General features: G+C 35.8%; 2 protein-coding genes across 8 annotated transcripts; both read right to left on the bottom strand.

The window, feature by feature from the left end:
• Window positions 1-1782: 1782 nt before the first annotated feature.
• Window positions 1783-10311, bottom strand: LOC107870238 (very-long-chain enoyl-CoA reductase). 6 transcript variants are annotated; one of them, XM_047412800.1, is made up of 6 exons: window positions 9898-10028; window positions 9495-9572; window positions 7390-7429; window positions 3822-3851; window positions 2775-3529; window positions 1783-2093 (listed from the first exon to the last, which is right to left on the bottom strand). In XM_047412800.1, the coding sequence occupies exons 1-6, from the start codon at window positions 9898-9900 to the stop codon at window positions 2025-2027; spliced, it is 975 nt and encodes a 324-aa protein (XP_047268756.1). In that variant the 5' UTR covers window positions 9901-10028; the 3' UTR covers window positions 1783-2024. The 6 variants fall into 6 exon arrangements, with proteins under 6 accessions (XP_047268756.1, XP_047268758.1, XP_047268759.1 ...); XM_047412802.1 differs by lacking the exon at window positions 9898-10028 and adding an exon at window positions 9757-9775; XM_047412803.1 differs by lacking the exon at window positions 3822-3851 and having other exon boundaries at window positions 9898-10311.
• Window positions 10312-12952: 2641 nt separating this feature from the next.
• Window positions 12953-17519, bottom strand: LOC107870239 (KIN17-like protein). Of its 2 annotated transcripts, none has more exons than XM_016716699.2 (2): window positions 17390-17519; window positions 12953-14675 (listed from the first exon to the last, which is right to left on the bottom strand). In XM_016716699.2, the coding sequence occupies exon 2, from the start codon at window positions 14630-14632 to the stop codon at window positions 13445-13447; it is 1188 nt and encodes a 395-aa protein (XP_016572185.2). In that variant the 5' UTR covers window positions 14633-14675; window positions 17390-17519; the 3' UTR covers window positions 12953-13444. The 2 variants fall into 2 exon arrangements, with proteins under 2 accessions (XP_016572185.2, XP_016572186.2); XM_016716700.2 differs by lacking the exon at window positions 17390-17519 and adding an exon at window positions 16673-17298.
• Window positions 17520-18734: the final 1215 nt, after the last annotated feature.

Here is an 18734-nt window from a genome sequence, read left to right as displayed (position 1 = left end):
CACGGGTACGATACCGAAAGTGAAGAATCTGAATAACTTAAGTTATTATTTTGTTGTTAAAGAAGTCATGCTCCGATCATGGTTCAAATTCCGATAAAGATTTTAAAAAACGTTAAATACGTTTTACTTAACTGTCGTAATCCTTGTGCGGATAAAATTACCTGACACATGTATTAGTAGGAAAAAGCAGATAGAATATAAAATAGTTCAGATGCGCAATAGCTGGTCCGAGATCCAAATAGGGAGGATCCATAGCTACGGCCCCTCCTATTTGAGGCCAGATGGCGAGACTGAAATTAAATACATAAATAGTGGTTTAATGTCAACACCAACGAAGAAAGCTCACGACAAAATCATGAGGCGAAAGTCTTACATACGATTCTCTCAAAAGGGAATGGCTACCTAACACCATCAGGGCGAACCTATAGCCAAATATTTGGTGCTCTGGCATTCACTAAATCTGACACAGATCCAGTATAATTATATATAAAAACAGGTATAAGATTTAGAAAAGCACGTTGTAAAGAAAGAAGATAACTGGGTGCTTTAGTTTCCCGGTAGAACCTTAACGTCAATATATGTGTTCGAACCTCCCGAACACCACGATCCTTAAATCCTGGGTCCACCACTGAACACCATCCTTCTATAGATGTAAAACATAAAGAGAGTGTGGGGGTCATACTCCATAGCCATTCCAGCTTTTTGTAAAGACTACTTTAGCACATGCCAATCCAACTTAGAAAGACTACTTTTTTCTCATCATACAGTTGTCAATCTTGAACACTTTGGCCTGGGAATGTTCAACCAAAAGATTTTAACTTTTCACGTTACCAGGAGGTCAAGGGTTCAAGCATTGAAAACAGCCTCCGACAAAAATGCAAGGTAAAACTACGTACAATACACCCTTATGGTTGGGCCCGTCTGGACCCTGCGCATAGCGGGAGCTTTAGTGCACCGGGCTGTCCCTTAAATACATGGTTAGCAATCAACATCAAACAAGTTGAACCTTTACATGCTCATTTTCTTGCATGAATATAACTTGACTAATTCCAACCAGCACAAGTACCATGTAACTCTGTTCATCCAATCAGCAAACCAGCACAAATACCGAAATACCTGATAACTCGGTCCACCAAACCAGCACAAATACCGAAATACCTGATAACTCGGTCCACCGACCACCAAGACTTTAACATGCTATGGCTTTTCATCCTCTGTTTTTCTAATGAAAGTACATTCAGAAATATTACCATCTGGAGACAACTAGATCCATTATTTGATGGATCTTTACAGCAGAGCATAAAAGGGAAATCGCTTACTTTGTGGCTCTGCCCTACCAGTATAAAACCAGATGCCTTTCTAATAACACTGCAACGTTAAATCATGTAAAAGGGCAGTCTGGTGCAGTAAAGCTCCCGCTATCACAGGGTCCGCCGAAGGACCCCACCACAAGGGTATATTGTACACAATCTTACGTTGCATTTCTGCTGGAGGTTATTTCCAAGGCTTAAACCCATGACCTCCTAGTCACATGACAGTAACTTTACCAGTTACTCCAGGGCTCCCATTCCAACACTAAATCATGTATGAAAGCTAAATCGATTTAAACTTGATGAATTCAACCTCTAAATTTCATAGAATTAAATATTTGACCAAAATATGGTGCTTTATTCAACACATCTATGTTCTGTGTCGAAAATACTAAGTTCAGTCGAACCTACTGTAGATAGGCTACATCCGCCGCCACCTGTAAGATGCATGTGAGTTTCTTGCAGACTGTCATAACTCACAAATAATATATTAATGCAACTGATGGTTCTTGAAGCTTGTCACAAAGAAATGAACTACAAATATCATCTGGTCTAAAAAGAAGCTAAGACATGGAACAGTAATACAAGAGAAAAATCTGATCAAGTATTATATCCTTTAATGAGAAACATAAACCTTCAAAAGTTGCAGGTTCACAGAAAATGGTTGACTAAATAAATAATACTCAGGCTTCCTCACATCGTCGAGGAAATGGTCTACAGGAAAGGAGGCAAAATCACCCATCGTCGAGGATACTTTGGTCTTCCTTCCTTTCCATCAAAGAGCTGCAAAGAAAATGTATCAAAGCTAAGAACCAGAACAAATGACACATTGAAAACAGAAAAGACAAGTACAAAAGAGTATTTGTTTATAGTACATATCTTGCTGGTTAGGAGTTATGTTAATTTGTTTAGAAGCTTCACTATGTCTAGCAAAGTAGCTTACAAATTAATTCGACGAGCAAAATACAACTTATTCACATTTGCTATCCTATCTGAATAAAGTGCAAACCAAATTTGGCAGGAAGTTGAGAGAACTTTTAGTGATAATGTAGTCATCATGCATAATGTTTAAATTCTCTTGTAAGCAAACCGTGTTAAAGTCTGACTGTCAACCATCACAATACGCAAATGTGAACAGTTTTCTAAATAGAAAAAAAGAGTGTTTTATTTGAGTCCTCTCTAGATAAGATAAATTGATTGCGAAGGAGATGAGGTTCGACTTTCTTTCCTTAGGTTCAACTCCTACAAGACTACAAATTGTTATGCACCAGCAAACGGAAGCTGATAGAATAGTTAATATGCCATTCGAGATAGCATCACATACTTTCTAATTGAAGCCTACTGATATAAGAAGAAATGTTACCATTTCTTCAAAGAAAAAGGCTCGGGTTGTCGACAACCCTCAATGTAGATGTAATATAATGCAAGCAATGTGATCAAATGAACCAATAACCAATAGTTTACCTTCTTCAAACGACGATGCTTTCCAAGGGCCCAGTTAGTCATAATGCCAGCAGCAACAACCATGAAGACATATCCTGCAACAGTCTGAGTAGCAATGTTGAAGCCCAACCACTGGTAGATCTCTGTTGTGTAATTTGCACAGGTGACAATATTGAACAAGAAGCCACGGGGTATTTGGTAACCTCCATTACCACTGGGACTTCGGAGATTTCTCAACAATAAATGGCAATAGAAGTTTGCAACTTGACAAACTATCCCAAATCCAAATCCAATCTTCATCTGGAGATCGCTAACAGGAGTATAAAGAGGATGATTCACGAAGTAAGCAATGAAAGCTCCAAAAGACCAATAGTAGGCACAGTTCCGGAAAACATTGGAAATTGGAGAAGTGGCGTGGCTGAAGCGGTGCACAAAGAAGGTTTCCATGATTCGTTTGAAGTAGTGGAAACACCAGTAATACAAGGCATAAGTCTGAACAGGGTGGATAACACGCTCTTCTTTGTAGCCAAAATACTTGTAGACTGGGAAGTAGTAAAAGATAGGATAGAGTAGCAAAGGCCCCAGATACTCAAAGAAGAAAAGTGTACTATACTTGACTTGTGGACCCAGATCCTTGAAAACTACCGTTAACTCGCTTGTGCTCCCCTTAGTATACTCACTGAGGCTCTTCTGGTAGTGAAGAACAGTTGGCCTCTCTTTTGAGCCAGGTTGGACAGGCAGAGTGAGTCGTTGTCTAGAAGGATAGTATTTTCTGGCTGTTTATCAGAAGTAAAGAATATTTCAATGAAGTCAAACTCATAAATTAATGCAACTTCTAAAATAAGAAACTGGCATCAACAGAAGACAAGTACTAGTTCGCAATTTATCTGATGGATTGATCCTTACCACAGTGCGTTCAATTTCAATGTTACACCTCATAACGATTCCATAACAATGTCAAGCACAGACAGAAATGACAGAAGGATTAAATAAAGAAAATGCTCGACTGTAAGCTGCACAACTGAGAACTAGTGGGAATGACATTTTGTCATGGAGCTAAAACCTTACATGTACGTAATTCATCACCCCCAGCATTCCCTAAAAAAGCAAAACTGCATATGATCACTTTAAAGCAAGAAATACACCGAAACATCATCGAGACAAGTTTTGCAGATAAAGAATATCCAGTTTGATACAAACTTGTGCCGATGCTAGATTAACACAAACGCTTTAACCGTGGGTCAAGTGTATCAAGTAACAAGGACCAACTACTTAGAAAAGCATTCTCACTTCTTACACTACTTATGATCCTCCATCCTCCTATAAAAATTAAATTCTAAGAATTTATTCTTTCGATTGAGTTTAAGCAAAAATTGTTCAGATGCACTGCAGTTGTCATCAGATCAGTCATCACTAATCAATACAATCTAATCGATCAAGTATCAATTGTTTAAATGAAGTCAAACGGTATTTCTTCCCTTTACTCTTTTATTGCACATGTTAGTTCTAAAACTTGACTACACGAAACTTTAAGGAGACCACGAAACTTAACCCCTTCATGCCATTTAAATCCCACGACTTAAAACATTTAGGTCGAACTTTCAAACCTGAATTGAAATTAGTATCGAAGTTCAAAATTATGATAATGATACCTGAACAATGAAAAATCATTTTATAAATCCCAGTTAAATTGATGACTAAATTGTCAAATTGTAATTATAACATACAAAGAATGCACAATGAAAACGAAAAAAGTTTGTCAAGAGAAGTTTAATCTGTGTCATCAACAACAACATACCCAGCAAAGTCCCACAAATGGGGTCTGGGGAGGGGAGAGTGTATGCAGACCTACCTCTACCTAACAAGGTAGAGTGGTTGTTTCCAAAAGACAAATATCGTACCTTGTGGCAGGAGATAAATGGAACTAAGAAAAACCTCAATACGCACAGTGGTTCCATTTCAAGATGTCTTCCTCTTATTAAAAAACAAACAATGAACTCTATGTAAGTTGATGATTATATTTTCAAATTTTTTGTAATACCCCCTTCCTCTGTTACATTTTGTGGCATTATTTCCTTATTAATTTGTTCTAAAAAGGATAACACCTTTCTATATTCGGAAACAATTTAACGTTAAACTTCCCTTTTTGCCCTTAATGACATAAAAAGGGCAAAGGGCAGCCTGGTGCTCTAAAGCTACCGCTATGCGCGGTGTCCGGGGAAGGGCTCCACCACAAGGGTGTATCGTACGCAGCCTTACCTTGCATTTCTGCCAGAGGCTGTTTCCAAGGCTTGAACCCGTGACCTCCTGTCATATGCCCTTAATGACATGCTTTTAATAATTCACTAAACTTTCCTTTCCATTTTTATATCCACACAAATGTCATGGCATGTTTAGCACCACAAGTTACAAAAGCCTCTTTCTTTATAACATTCTATGTCTGGTCAAATACTACCAGATAAATCGAAACAGAGGGAGTAGCATATAAGGAATTCATGAGAAAAACAAAAAGAGTTGGACAACAGAAGAATGATCCGTTCACTTGAATCGAGCAAAGGGAATACATCCTTCTATTTTTTTTCTTTAAGAGGAGTGCATCTTTCTAATATATATTAGGTATTAGTCTGACTTATCAAAATTATATGTTATTTGTCTTAATGAGGGTGGTGAACTTCTGCCTAGTGGTAGACTGGTAGGAGATATACTGAAGCTAGATAACGTTTTTGACACTTAATTAATTCTTACATGCATACAATGGGAGAGCAAACAAAAATACACATACACACACACCCAACACATATGTTCTCATACACTAAATATCCTAATATTGCAGCTGATCAAATAAGAAACACACACACACAGAGAAAATTTTCTTATTTCTGACAACAACAACAACAACAACAACAACAGACCCAGTGTATTCCCACAAAGTGGGGTGTGGGGGTTAAGATGTACACAGTCCATACCGTTACCTCCGAAGAAGTATAGAGGCTGTTTCCGATAGACCTCCGGCTCAAGATATAGAATATTCGACATGGGGGTGGATGACATAACAGAAATAGAAATAACAGAGATAAGGCGTAAGGAATAATAAAACATAAATCAGAGAAGTACGCAATACGTGATATAAGGCAACACGCAATAAGAAAATAGGAACTGAGAAATTATGAATGGGACTGCCGCGTAGAAGTAACAAACACTCACAAACCATAGGCACCTATGCGCACAGTCCTAATAGTACTAGCCCACTAGCCTTATACCCTTATCTGCTCCATGTCATGTCTAATCACCTCCCTCCAGCATTTCTTCGGCCTACCTCTACTCCTCCTGAAGCCATCCAACGCTAACCTCTCACACCTACGAACTGGGGCACCCGCGTCCCTCCTCATCACATGCCCAAACCATCTCAGCCTTCCTTCCCGCATCTTATCCTCCACCGAAGCCACTCCCATCATCTCTCGGATAATCTCATTCCTAACCCTGTCCCCTCTAGTAAGCCAACACATCCAACGCAACATGACCAATCAGTAGAGCACTAAAGTTCGTGGTAATGCACAAATCAATTTAAGTAAAATGCAGGGTAAAAGCTATCACACCTTCCTCTCAAACTACTCTGCCTTTTCATTTAGTCAAGTGTCTTAGGGCAGATATGATAGATATTTGGAGTAAGTTGTTCTTTAAGTTGTGCCCTTAACACGAAGCTAGGGCAGAATGTGAACGTTTGTGAGTGCATTAATTAAATTAAACAGATACTCCCTGATCTGAATATGCAGGATCGAGCCCTGGCCTTGAAGCCATCCATTCAAGCCTTCTCAGTCCTTTTTTATAGTTTTTTTATTGGACTTTCTAAATCCATATGATATGATATGGCTTTCAAGCTTCCTAGTCTAGGTTTGTGTGAACATGAGCAAGCTCAGTCTTTCGTTACTCATGTGACCCCGCCTCATGGCTTTCAGAAGGGCCTAAAGTGCATGATGATGCGATTCCCGAAATATATAAATATAAAGAAAAAGGCCTCCCCTAGCTGTTCTCTTTCTTTCTCTCTCCTATTGACTATTGACATAGCAAAGTCGAACATCATAGCAAAATAAATGATTCACTATCAGGAACTTTCCAAGGGACGGATCTTCTATTCTCTATGCAAGATGCATGAAGTGTGAAATAGCAAACTAAGCTACGATTTAGCACATGAAAGGCATAAAACACTAGGTGATTTCTTCCCATATGTCTACACCTTGGCGGGGATTGTTACCCCACGTCTGCGCTGGTGGTAGATAGCAGCTACTCCCTGAAATAATCCAGCTGCACGCAGTGGCGGAGCCACATGTATTCAAGATCGCTAAAACATTAAAAAGTGTGTGTGTATGTATACACACACACACACACTATGTGTTGAATCTCCTTGATTTCTTCATAGGTTTACTTTTTCATATTTTGATACCTCAAAAATCCTAGTAAGCCATGGCTACATGGTTCACGGTTATTAACAAAGAAATACAAACCAAGCTACTATTTGCGTACACAATAACACAGTCAACTGAATATTCTTAAAAAAGGTTGAATCTTTGAAATTGCTAACTCAAAATAATGCAGCCCTATATTACATAGCAATAGAATAAATCGAGTAGCCACTCACTTCGTTTATGAATTGCCTCCTGCAGATCAGCAACTGTAGCCTGAAATGACAAACAAGAACAACCCCAGATTCACATCAGGAAACCAATAAAATACAAAAATCACACATCTATATGCTTCATTTTCTTAAACGAATCAAATACTATTCTGCTTAAAATACGCATCACATAGCAAAATTGAGCATAAAACAAGCTGAATTTCACTAAACAAAATAAACCAAGATAAGGAAGGACAACAACCAACAAGCAGGATTACACAAACAAACCAATAAAACCACGCATCTATATGCATCATATTTATAACGCATCACCCACTATTTCACTTAAAATACACGTTCATTTAAAAAAAAAAAAAACCGGTAACATCTTAAAATACACATTCATGTAGCATAATAGAGTATCAAGCAAACTGAATTTCGCTTTTTTGAAGGAAAAAACAGACGAGGAAAGATGGAGATACATACAAAATTAGTGACGATAACAAGAAGAAGAAGAAGAAGAAGAAGAAGAAGTAGAATTGCATTAACCAAAACCAATAAAATTAAAATGCCCCATCTATATGCATCATTTCATTAAACAAAATGACCACTATTCTGCTTAAAAACAGAGTTCATGTAGCAACAATAGAGCATCAAGGAAGCTGAATTTTACGAAACAAAAACAAACCCATACGAGGAAAAAGAGAAACATACGGAATCAGTGACATAAACAATCCAATTAAGCATCAAACAAGCTGAATTTCACAAAACAAAAACAAACCCAGACGAGCAAAGATGGAGAACCATATAGAATCAGTGACAACAAGAAGCATAAAATACACAACCAAACCAAACCAATAACATAAAATCGTGCATTTTCATACATCAAGGAAGCTAAATTCTGCATAACAAAGTTCAATGAAGTTGGGTTGAGCACCATAAGGTTTCAGGTTCAATTCCCAACAGCCAACCATCGTACTGTAAAAATTGGATAGGTTCGATCTATAGTCATTAGGGCCTCCTAAAACGATCTACTAAATTCATCGAGTTGTTCCAAAGGATCAAAATGGCCAGTTATTAATGGAATTCCTTGTCGGGTAAGTTCCGACCCGCACGAAAGGCGTAACGATCTGGGCACTGTCTCGGAGAGAGGCTCGATTCCCAACAGAGACAAACATTAGGTGATTTCTTCCCATCTGTTCTAGCATTGGTGGATCGAGTAAACTGATACCAGTTGCTGGTGGGAGGTGGCAAGTATCCCGTGGAATTAGTCGAGGTGGGCGCAAGCTGGCCCGGACACCACGGTTATCAAAAAAACAAACCCAGATGAGGAAAGATGTAAGAACATACAGAATTAGTGACAACAACATATATCAATCATAATTGAGCATACACTAAGCTGAATTTGGAAAAACAAAAGCAAACCCAGATGAGCAAAGATGGAAAAACACACAGAATCAGTAACAGCAACAAGCAGAATTACATAAACAAACCAATAAAAAATGCCATCTATATACATAAACAAACCAATTGAGCATAAATTAAGCTGAATTTCGCAAAACCAAAAGAAACCCAGACGAATAAAGATGGAAAACACACAGAATCAGTGAGAATAACATACATACACAAGCTAATCAAGTACAAAAATCACGCATCTATAAACATCATTTTTAAGGAATTCACCTCTATTTTAGCTTTAAATACACATTCACGTAGCATAATTGAACACCAATCAAGCTGAATTTGACAAAACAAAAACAAACCCAGATGAGGAAATACGGAAAAACACACAGAATCAGTGAGAATTACATAAACAAATTAATCAAATACAAAAATCACGAATTTATATACGTCCTTCTCAACGAATTTTCACCACTATTTTAGCTTAAAATACGCATTCACGTAGCAAAATTGATCACCAATCAAGCTAAATTCGACAAAACAAAAACAACCCCAGAGTCAGAAATATGGAAAAACACACAGAATCATTAAGAATTACATAAACAAACTAATCAAATACAAAAATCACGCATCTATAAACATCATTTTCAACGAATTTTCACCACTATTTCGCATAGAATTAAGGTGAATTTGACAAAACAAAAAGAAAGTCAGATGAGTAAACATACAGAATCGTTAAGTTGAAGTCCACCCTTGATGAGTTCTTTACCACTACGGGTAACCACTAACACCTTCATTTTTGGGATCTATGAAAAATATCAAAATAATAATATTATCTTATAAAATTATGAAGAAATGGGAGATCTTTAATATTAGTAGTAACAACTAACAAGCAATTAATGGGAGTATGTATAGTAGTTGGGCAGAAAGTAGCTCAACCAACTAATTTCTGTGTTTGTTTGATGAACAAAACTATCAAATCTCAGCTACCTAGTTATGGTAGTTAGTTAACGGGCTGAAATGACCCATTTCACTAGGCCCATGATCCGGAAAATAGGTGCACTAAAGCTCCCGCTATGTACAGATCCGAAGAAAGACACAACCACAAGGTTGTATTGTATGCAACCTTACCATATATTTTTGCCGAAGGTTATTTTAAAGGCTTGAACCTATGACCTCCTGGTCACGTGGCAATAACTTTACCGGGAAGATCACAAGAAGAATAATCTCGGAATAAAATGTGGAGTCTTAGGATTTGTTTGGCCATGAAAATAAAAAATGTTTTCACTTTATTTGGTATTTTTGAAGTTAAAAATAAAATTGGAGTTGTGTTTGGTCATAGTGTTTTCAAAAATATTTTAGACTTTGGATATACTTTTTTTATGAAGTGAGAGAAAAAATTGAGTCCAAAAAAAATAAAAAATGTATTTTCAAAATAAGTTTTTGATTTTCATGGACAAATAAGTATTCTGAAATAAAGAAAGAAGTATTTCAAAATATCGTGAATAATATTTATGGCGAAACGACTACTAAGAATGTCTAGGATGATTAGGATGTATATTGAATGTAGAACCTTTATTAATGGGGAAAAGTCATCGTTTTCATTCTAAACTATACTCGAAAAGTCTAGGTCACACCTAAACTATCATAGTGACCTATTACACACCTAAACTATATAAAAGTAATATTTTTTACACCCTAAATCTGACAAGAAAAAAACATAATTATTTAAATAACAAAAGGCGCGTCTAAATTAAAAATTAACGCCAAAAAAAAATTAAAACTCTCTTTTCGGCCTCCAGCATCCATCTCCCCTCCCCACCCCCAAATCATCATCTTCTTCATCATCCCCACCCCCAAATCATCATCTTCTTCATCACCCTCCACCCCCAAACTCCAACCCCACCCCAACCAACATATCTTTTTCATCACCCCCACCTCCAAACTCCAACCCCGCCCCCAAATAAAGCAATTTCTTCACATCCCATCCTCCACCCCTGTCGAATCGACGGGGATTTCACCCATTCTCAACTCGGCCATGGACCATTAGGTCTGTGTAACAATTTCATCACAGATCCATATCCGCCACAAAATCACCATCCTCATTCCATCTTCTTGACCTATAGCGCAACCACCACAGATAACCACCCAAAACACCCAAATGAAACTACCACAGTTGCTACTCGAAGCTTCAATCACCAAACGTCTCCCTCTTTAATGTCGGAGTTCTAGCAGCGATGACTGGATATGTTATTTGCATCTTTGACAGTATAAATTTAAATTTTAATATTTTTGGTAGTTTTGTTCCACATATCTTTTTCTTCATTCTAAAAGGAAAAATTTCTTGCATTTTTCACACCGAAAAATCGACAAAGAAGAAGAGAATTTTTCTTTTTTTTAAGAAAAGATATAGGTTACAGATGAAGAACATGGTTAGAAGAAATTAATTGTTATGATAATTTTGTTGTGGTGAATATGATGTTCATGATCTCATAACAATAGAGGTTTTGAACATCGACCTCATAACAATGGAGGTTTTAGATATTGAATAAAAAGAAAAAAATTAAATTAAAAAGAAAAAAGAAAAAAGAAAAATTTATGAAAATAATAAATTTATTATTTTTTTCGTATTATACTGATGTGGCAAGCGTGTGCAACACCACATGCAAGTGGTATAATGCTTTACAGGGTGAAAAAAATATTACTTTTATATAGTTTAGGTATGTAATAGGTTACTATGATAGTTTAAGTGTGATATAGTTTAGGTGTGTAATAGGTTACTATGATAGTTTAAGTGTGATATAAACTTTTCAAGTATAGTTTAGAGTGAAAACGATGACTTTTCCCTTGTTAATGGGCTGAAAGGATCCACTTCACCAGGCCCATGACCCGAAAGATGGGGATAACATGGTTTGGGGTCAGGAGGGATAATGACCCGAAAAATGGGGATAACATGGTTTGGGGTCGGGAGGGATAATAATTACGGAATAAAATGTGAGGGCATGGAGAGTGTAGGATGTATTATCTATATGTAGATCGTACCTTTTATCTTTTGGATAGAAAAATTATTTTCAATAGATGCTAAGCTCACACGAAAAGGTTGCAACCAATGAGTCATTCGAGATTCTGTAGAAATAATAATAATCTCGGAATAAAATATGAGACTTTTATTTAGCGTTTGATTGAACTTTTGATTGCAATGTAAGTAATTTTGAAATTAGTTATATTAAAACTATAGTAGTATTATTTTGTATCATGTGTTCATGAAATAATAATTTTGAGATAAAATATAATATTACTTTATTTTATTTAAATAACAATTGTAGTATTTCTTTAATTCCACACTCGATGTGGGATAATAGTCCGGGAGTTAGTGAGGGGTGAATCGAAGATCTAAATAAGGTCGAGCGTACACTTGATACATATTTTTTGTTAAGATAAATTTTATAAATTTAAAAAAAGGTTGAACCGTTTGAATCGTGTAATCTTTGAATTCATTCAACGACGTATAATATCTTGTGTTATGGATGGATAGAATCCCTCCAACCTTAACTAGAGATTTCGATTTCGAGTCCTGGGAACAAAAACTTCTGGTAAGGTGTGTTTCGTCCTTTAATGAACCAAATCTTACGCAACACAAATTTAAATTAGTCGAACCAATAGATATCGAATACCAGATGGTTCTACCAACAAAAAGAAACACCTTGGCTTTAGTCTCTACTATGAGAGGGTGGACTACTAGTTTGCTCAACACTACCAAAAGATGCAACCTACGCTGCTCGGATGCATTTGGATCCTCCAAAAAAAAGTGTATTTTTGAAGGATCCGACACGGGTGCAGCAACATTTTTGGAGAGTCCGAGCAACGTAGGATGCAACTATGATTCAAACACAACTGTTCTTTCGATGCGCAGTGCCTTTGATGTGTCAACCAGTATGCTTACAGTGAATGCTAATCTATAAGTATTTGCACAAATATAAGATAACAAATAGTCCATAAGATCAACTAACTCTAAAAAGTGAGCATAGAATTATAAGCCAAATGCATCATGAATTCATGACTCTCTCTGCTTGTAACAATTTCCACTCTAAATTGAGTCGATGAAACCCGAGGTTCATCGAGTGATCCATTTTTCATCAATACCAAAACAGAAAGATATATAGACTGCATAATACATCTCAAATCATTCAGACGACTTCAAAACGAGTTACCTGATGCTGCATCAAATTAGACCAAACAAGGAAACTAGTAACTGTACACAAGGGAATTCATTCTATCCCTCGTTCACAAATTGTTCGATGACCTAAAGCATGTTAATATTCTCCAACGACATCAAGAGCATACTGCAGTAAGGTTTTGAGAACCAATCTTTCTAATACAGATATAATAAGATCAGCTCATGGTAGAAGACTGTTTTACCAGAAAATAAAGGAACAATAAGGTCTACGTTACAACTCAGTACGGTTACTGACTACCAGCAAAACACGATAAATCCAGTATCTAAAATCTGTTGCCAAAAGCAAAAGCAAGAAAGTACCACGCAGTTCCCCTTATAGCACGCATCGAAAAGTCACAAGAAGGAAAAAAGTGGGGGACTACAAGTGGTATTGCAAACTACGATAAGAAGTAGAAGAAGTTCTTGAACGATACTAGTTCTTTGCATCATTTATTTATCCTGTTAGAAAGCAATCATTGCTATATCTTTGTAATCAATAGCCTTGAGAATCTTCCCGTCATATATTCCCCTCTTGATTTGTACTTTAGCAGTAGAGTTCTTTCTATCAACTGCTAGCAGTCTGGCATTTGCACGATATGCACCATTAATGATCCTCACAAGACCTCCAAGTTGGGGAAGCACAGTCTCGAGGTCATCCTGATCAACCCTTACAATATCCCTACTTTCAAGCATCTCAATCTCCCCAACGTACTTATCAATGACCTTACGAACAATACCCTTTTGCTTATAGTAACTCGTGTTAGCCCAGTCCTTGCTCACTACCTTCACAATTATCCCCACGATTATCCAGTTATCTTTCCTATTAATTCGGTCCATTTCTTGCTCTGTCTCTGTAGTCAACTGATCCATCACCGAGCAACCTCCCCATTCATCATTCTTACTAGCTCCTTCACTGTCCTTGTTACCTTTTCGCCTCTTCTCAACAAGCATAGATCTTGACCTTCCTGCTCTCTGTTTCACAACAGATTTTGATGTCGAGCCTGATTTTAACTGGATGTTCTGATCAGTCTCCGGTTTTTGGAAGAGGTACGGATGCAACTCAAACATGTGAGAAGTATCAAACAGATTTCCCGCACCCGTAAACTGCTCTGCACACTCTCTTTGCTTCTTAAACCTCATTTCCAGCTTCACTTGATCTGCTAGGTCGGCCCTTATTCTCTTGTTTTTCATTTTTTCTTTGAAGAGAGCCTCAGAGTCTCGATCAATGTAGGTAATAAACAAACCTTTCAGGGTCCGTTCAACTTTACACTTTCCTGTTTCACCCAAGTACTTCACAAACTCAGTTAATGTTGCCCATTGAGTGGAACTTATAAAGACATGGTGACGATCATCAGCGCTATACTCTTCGTACACAACAGCGGCAGAAACACGACTAAAGCGATAATTACGCCTCATATACTTAAGGAATAACCTCTCAAATTCCTCAGAACAGTCACTATCAATGCAATCAGAGTCCTCATCAGATATTTCCATTTGACGTTGATAGGACTCACTCATGCAGTAGCACTTGAATCCATTTTCATCTTGAGATTCCATCTGGCACGTATCGCAGTACCATCGTAGCTTCTCCAGACCCGTTGCTAGTATTCGGTTGGTCATTGTCGGGGTCAATATATCGTCTTTCCCCATTTGAATTTGGGGAGTTCAAATCGGTGGACCTCTTAACAATTACCTGAAAAATTCACCATTACTCAACATCATTCATAAGTATATCCAGCTTGTTTGAGGAAAGAATTAGGTGGGCATTAGGGGTCAAATATAATCTACTTTCCGACTATTAATAATATTGATGAATGAAAATATATTTACAATTATGGAGATCAACAAGTTCCCTAACACAGTAACTACCAAAGCTGAATCCGCTGGTTCATGATTAGGTGAATTTAACAAATGACTTGTGTGGATAGCTTGTCCTTCAAATTGCTCATGTATGGCAATATGTAACAACGGAAAAAGAAACAATCTATCCAAAAGTTGTATTCGTTAATACAAATCAATCAAGGGAAATCAAACAAAAGTTGTATTCATTAACACAACACAATACAATACATGATGAAATATATGTAACAACCATCAAAAGAAGTGTTAGAAAACTGATCAATCCGAATCAAGGGAACACTCTATTCCCCACCACACCCTATTTGAACTTGTGCAGATTCTATACACAAAAATTTTTTACCTCTAAAATCAAGAAATGCTCGTGTATAGCATTATATAACGACAGGAAACAACACAGTCTATACAGACATTGTATTCATCAAGACAATTCAATACAATACAATACAAGACAACACAACACAATATAATGCAATAAGATTCATTATGAATATGTGACACTGATCAATCTGATTCATGGAAAGACCCCTTAAAGCGAAAAGTCCCAGATCTATTAAGACATATGTCGCTGCACAAGCAGAGCAGAAAGAAAGCAAGGGGAATTCTTATCCTTTGGAGGGAAATTCTTTGACTTGGAACAAATATTCGACAAGCTAAGATCAAGTTTCCGATTTTACCTTATTTGAAAGTTTCAGAAATTTAATATTACATGTGCAGCCAATACAAATTAGCTCATAAGAATCAGGAAAAAGATTCTGATGATTGCAATTTAAGTTTTTGTGTTAACTAGAAAAACAATTTACATCAAGAATCAAAATCCGAATCTATGCAAGAATCTATCCAAAAGTTGTATTCATCAAGATAATTCATTACAACACAACACAATACATTATGAAATAATATGTAACAACCATCCAAACAAAGAAAATTGATCAATCCAAATCACGGAAACACCCCATCCCCTACCACACCCTATTTGAACTTATGCAGATTCTATACAGTAATTGAGCCAAAGATTTTACCCCTAAAAGCAAGAAATTCTCATGTATGGCATTATATAACAAAGGGAAACGATACAATCTATCCAAACATTGTATCATCAAGACAATCCAATACAATATAATACAGCACAACACAATACAATACTATACCTTATGAAACGATATGTAACACTGATCAATCCGACTCATGGAAATACTCCATCCCCTACCAAAATCTGTTTGAACTTATGCAGATTTTATACACTAATTGAGCCAAAGATTTTACCCCTAAAAGCAAGAAATGATTGTGTACGGCATTCCATAACAATAGAAGACGATATAATCTATCCAAACGTTGTATTCATCAAGACAATTCAGTATAGTACAATACAACACAATACAATACAATACATTATGAAAAAATATGTAACACTAATCAATCCGAATCATGGAAATACTCCATCCCCTACCAAAACCTATTTGAACTTATGCAGATTTTATACACTAATTGAGCCAAAGATTTTACCCTAAAAGCAAGAAATGCTCATGTATGGCATTAAATAACAACAAAAGACAATACGATCTATCCAAACGTTGTATTCATCAAGACAATTCAGTATAGTACAATACAACAACACAATACATTATATTATGAAACGATATATAACACTGATCAATCCGAATCATGGAAACATTAAAAGCAAAGAAAAATCGTAAGGATCAACCAAAAAGAAAGAAAGAAACTCTGACGGTTACTATTGAAGTTCTTTTCTCGTAAATTAGAAAAACAATTCATAACAAGAATCGAAATCGCAGAAAAATTGACAAGTAAGATCAAGTTTCCAATTATCACCTTTTTTTTACGACTGAAATTTTCAGAAATTTATTATTGCATGCGCATGCAATGCAAAATAAGTACTAGTAATAATCGAAAAAAAAATGTAATGCAATTGAAGTTTTTTACATAAATTAGAAAACAATTCACAACAAGAATCAAAATAGTAGCAGTAAAATTGACAAATTATTACATACAATGCAAATTAGCTCATAAAAATCGAAAAATCAAAAAACTCAGACGATTTTGAAGCTTTTTTTTTCTTCATAAATTAGAAAAAATAATTGACAAATTAGAATTGAAATCGATGTAAATTGAGAAATTAGATTACAGAAATGAAATAGAAAACGGAAACCTTTTTTTCACAAAATTTCAGAAATATATTATTACATGCACATCCAATGCATATTATATCATAAGAATCGAAAAACAAAAATGCAATTGAACTGTGATCGCGATAAAATCAACAAATTTCACCGAAGAAATGTGGAAAAAGGAAACTGGCTATTGCAATTGAAGTTTTTTTCGTAAATTATTAAAAAAAAAAAAATACTACGAGAATCAAAACACCCGGTAAAATCAATAAATAAGATCATGTTTCCGGTTCTTTTACATTTTAAGAAATTAGTTATTCACATGCGCATGCAATGCAAATTAAGTGTAAGAATCGCGGTGAAATTGAGAGATTTTGCCGGAGAAATGAAAAAGTGAACGGAAAATGAAACGGAAACTCACGATTTTCGCCGGAGAGTTCGCCGGAGAAAAGAGAGGTGAAGGAGGAAGTTAGTTGAGAGTGGTGATTAGTTGGTTATATATACAGTTGGGTTGAATTCCTTTGATTCCAAAATGGGCCGGGTCGGGTCACTAGTTAGAGACTTATATGTAGAGATGGAGTGACAAAATTAGGGTAAACAACAAAAATTCTGACAATATTAAGTTTCATTATAGAAAATTCTAATATTTTTACAAAATTCCTAAAAATTTCGCATAGTGGTGATAAGGTAAGGCTGCGTACGATACACCCTTGTGGTGGGGCCTTTCCCCGGACACTACGCATAGTGGTAGCTTTAGTGCACCGGGCTGCCCTTACTAAAAATTTTGATTTTGAGTTTGTTGAGATACATAGTTAGCTCTCGATACGTTCAACAAAGATACAATTTTTCTTTTATAAAAGTATATAATTAGCTTTCGATATATTTTTTTCGATTTTGGATCTGTCAAGATATATAATTATCTCCCGATATAATTTTTCTAATTTTGGGTCTGTCGAGATACACAATACATCCAACGAAGATACATTTTTTCAAAGATACATAATTAACTCCCGATACATTTTTTGCAATTTTGAATCTGTCGAGCTACATAGTACATCTAACGAAGATACATTATTTTTTACTTTGTAAAGATACATAATTAGCTCCCGAGACATTTTTTTTTCAATTTTAAATTTATCGAGATACATAATACATTTAACAAAGATACATTTGTTTCTTAATAAAGATACATAATTAGCTCTCCGATACATCTTTTTTTATTTTGGATCTATCGAGATACATAATACATCCAACGGAGATATAATTTTTTCTTTGTAAAAATACATAATTAGGTTTCAGTATTTTTTTTTATGTTGGGTCTATCGAGATACATAATATATCCAACGAAGATATATTTTTTCCTTTGTAAAGATACATAATTAGCTCCCGATATATTTTTTTTTATTTTGGGTTTGTCAAGATACATAATACATCCAACGAAGTTATGTTTTTTTTCTTTGTAAAGATACATAATTAGCTCCCTATATATTTTTTCAATTTTGGATCTGTCGAGATACATAATTAGCTCCCGATATACCCAACAAAGATACATAGTTAGTTGAAATTTTTGTAACTATTTTGTAAGGGTGATAATTTGTGTAAATGTGATAATTTAAGGTGTATGTTTATGTTATTTTTTCATAAACAACATAAATTTTGACAATTTGGAGTTTAATTACAAAAAATTCTCTCTCTCTCTCTCTCTCTATATATATATATATATATATATATATTTATTTATTTTTTTAAATTTTGGGTCTGTCGTG

Source organism: Capsicum annuum, chromosome 5, assembly GCF_002878395.1.
Source record: "Capsicum annuum cultivar UCD-10X-F1 chromosome 5, UCD10Xv1.1, whole genome shotgun sequence".
Classification (NCBI taxonomy): domain Eukaryota; kingdom Viridiplantae; phylum Streptophyta; class Magnoliopsida; order Solanales; family Solanaceae; genus Capsicum; species Capsicum annuum.
This window is presented reverse-complemented; position numbering and strand designations above follow the sequence as displayed.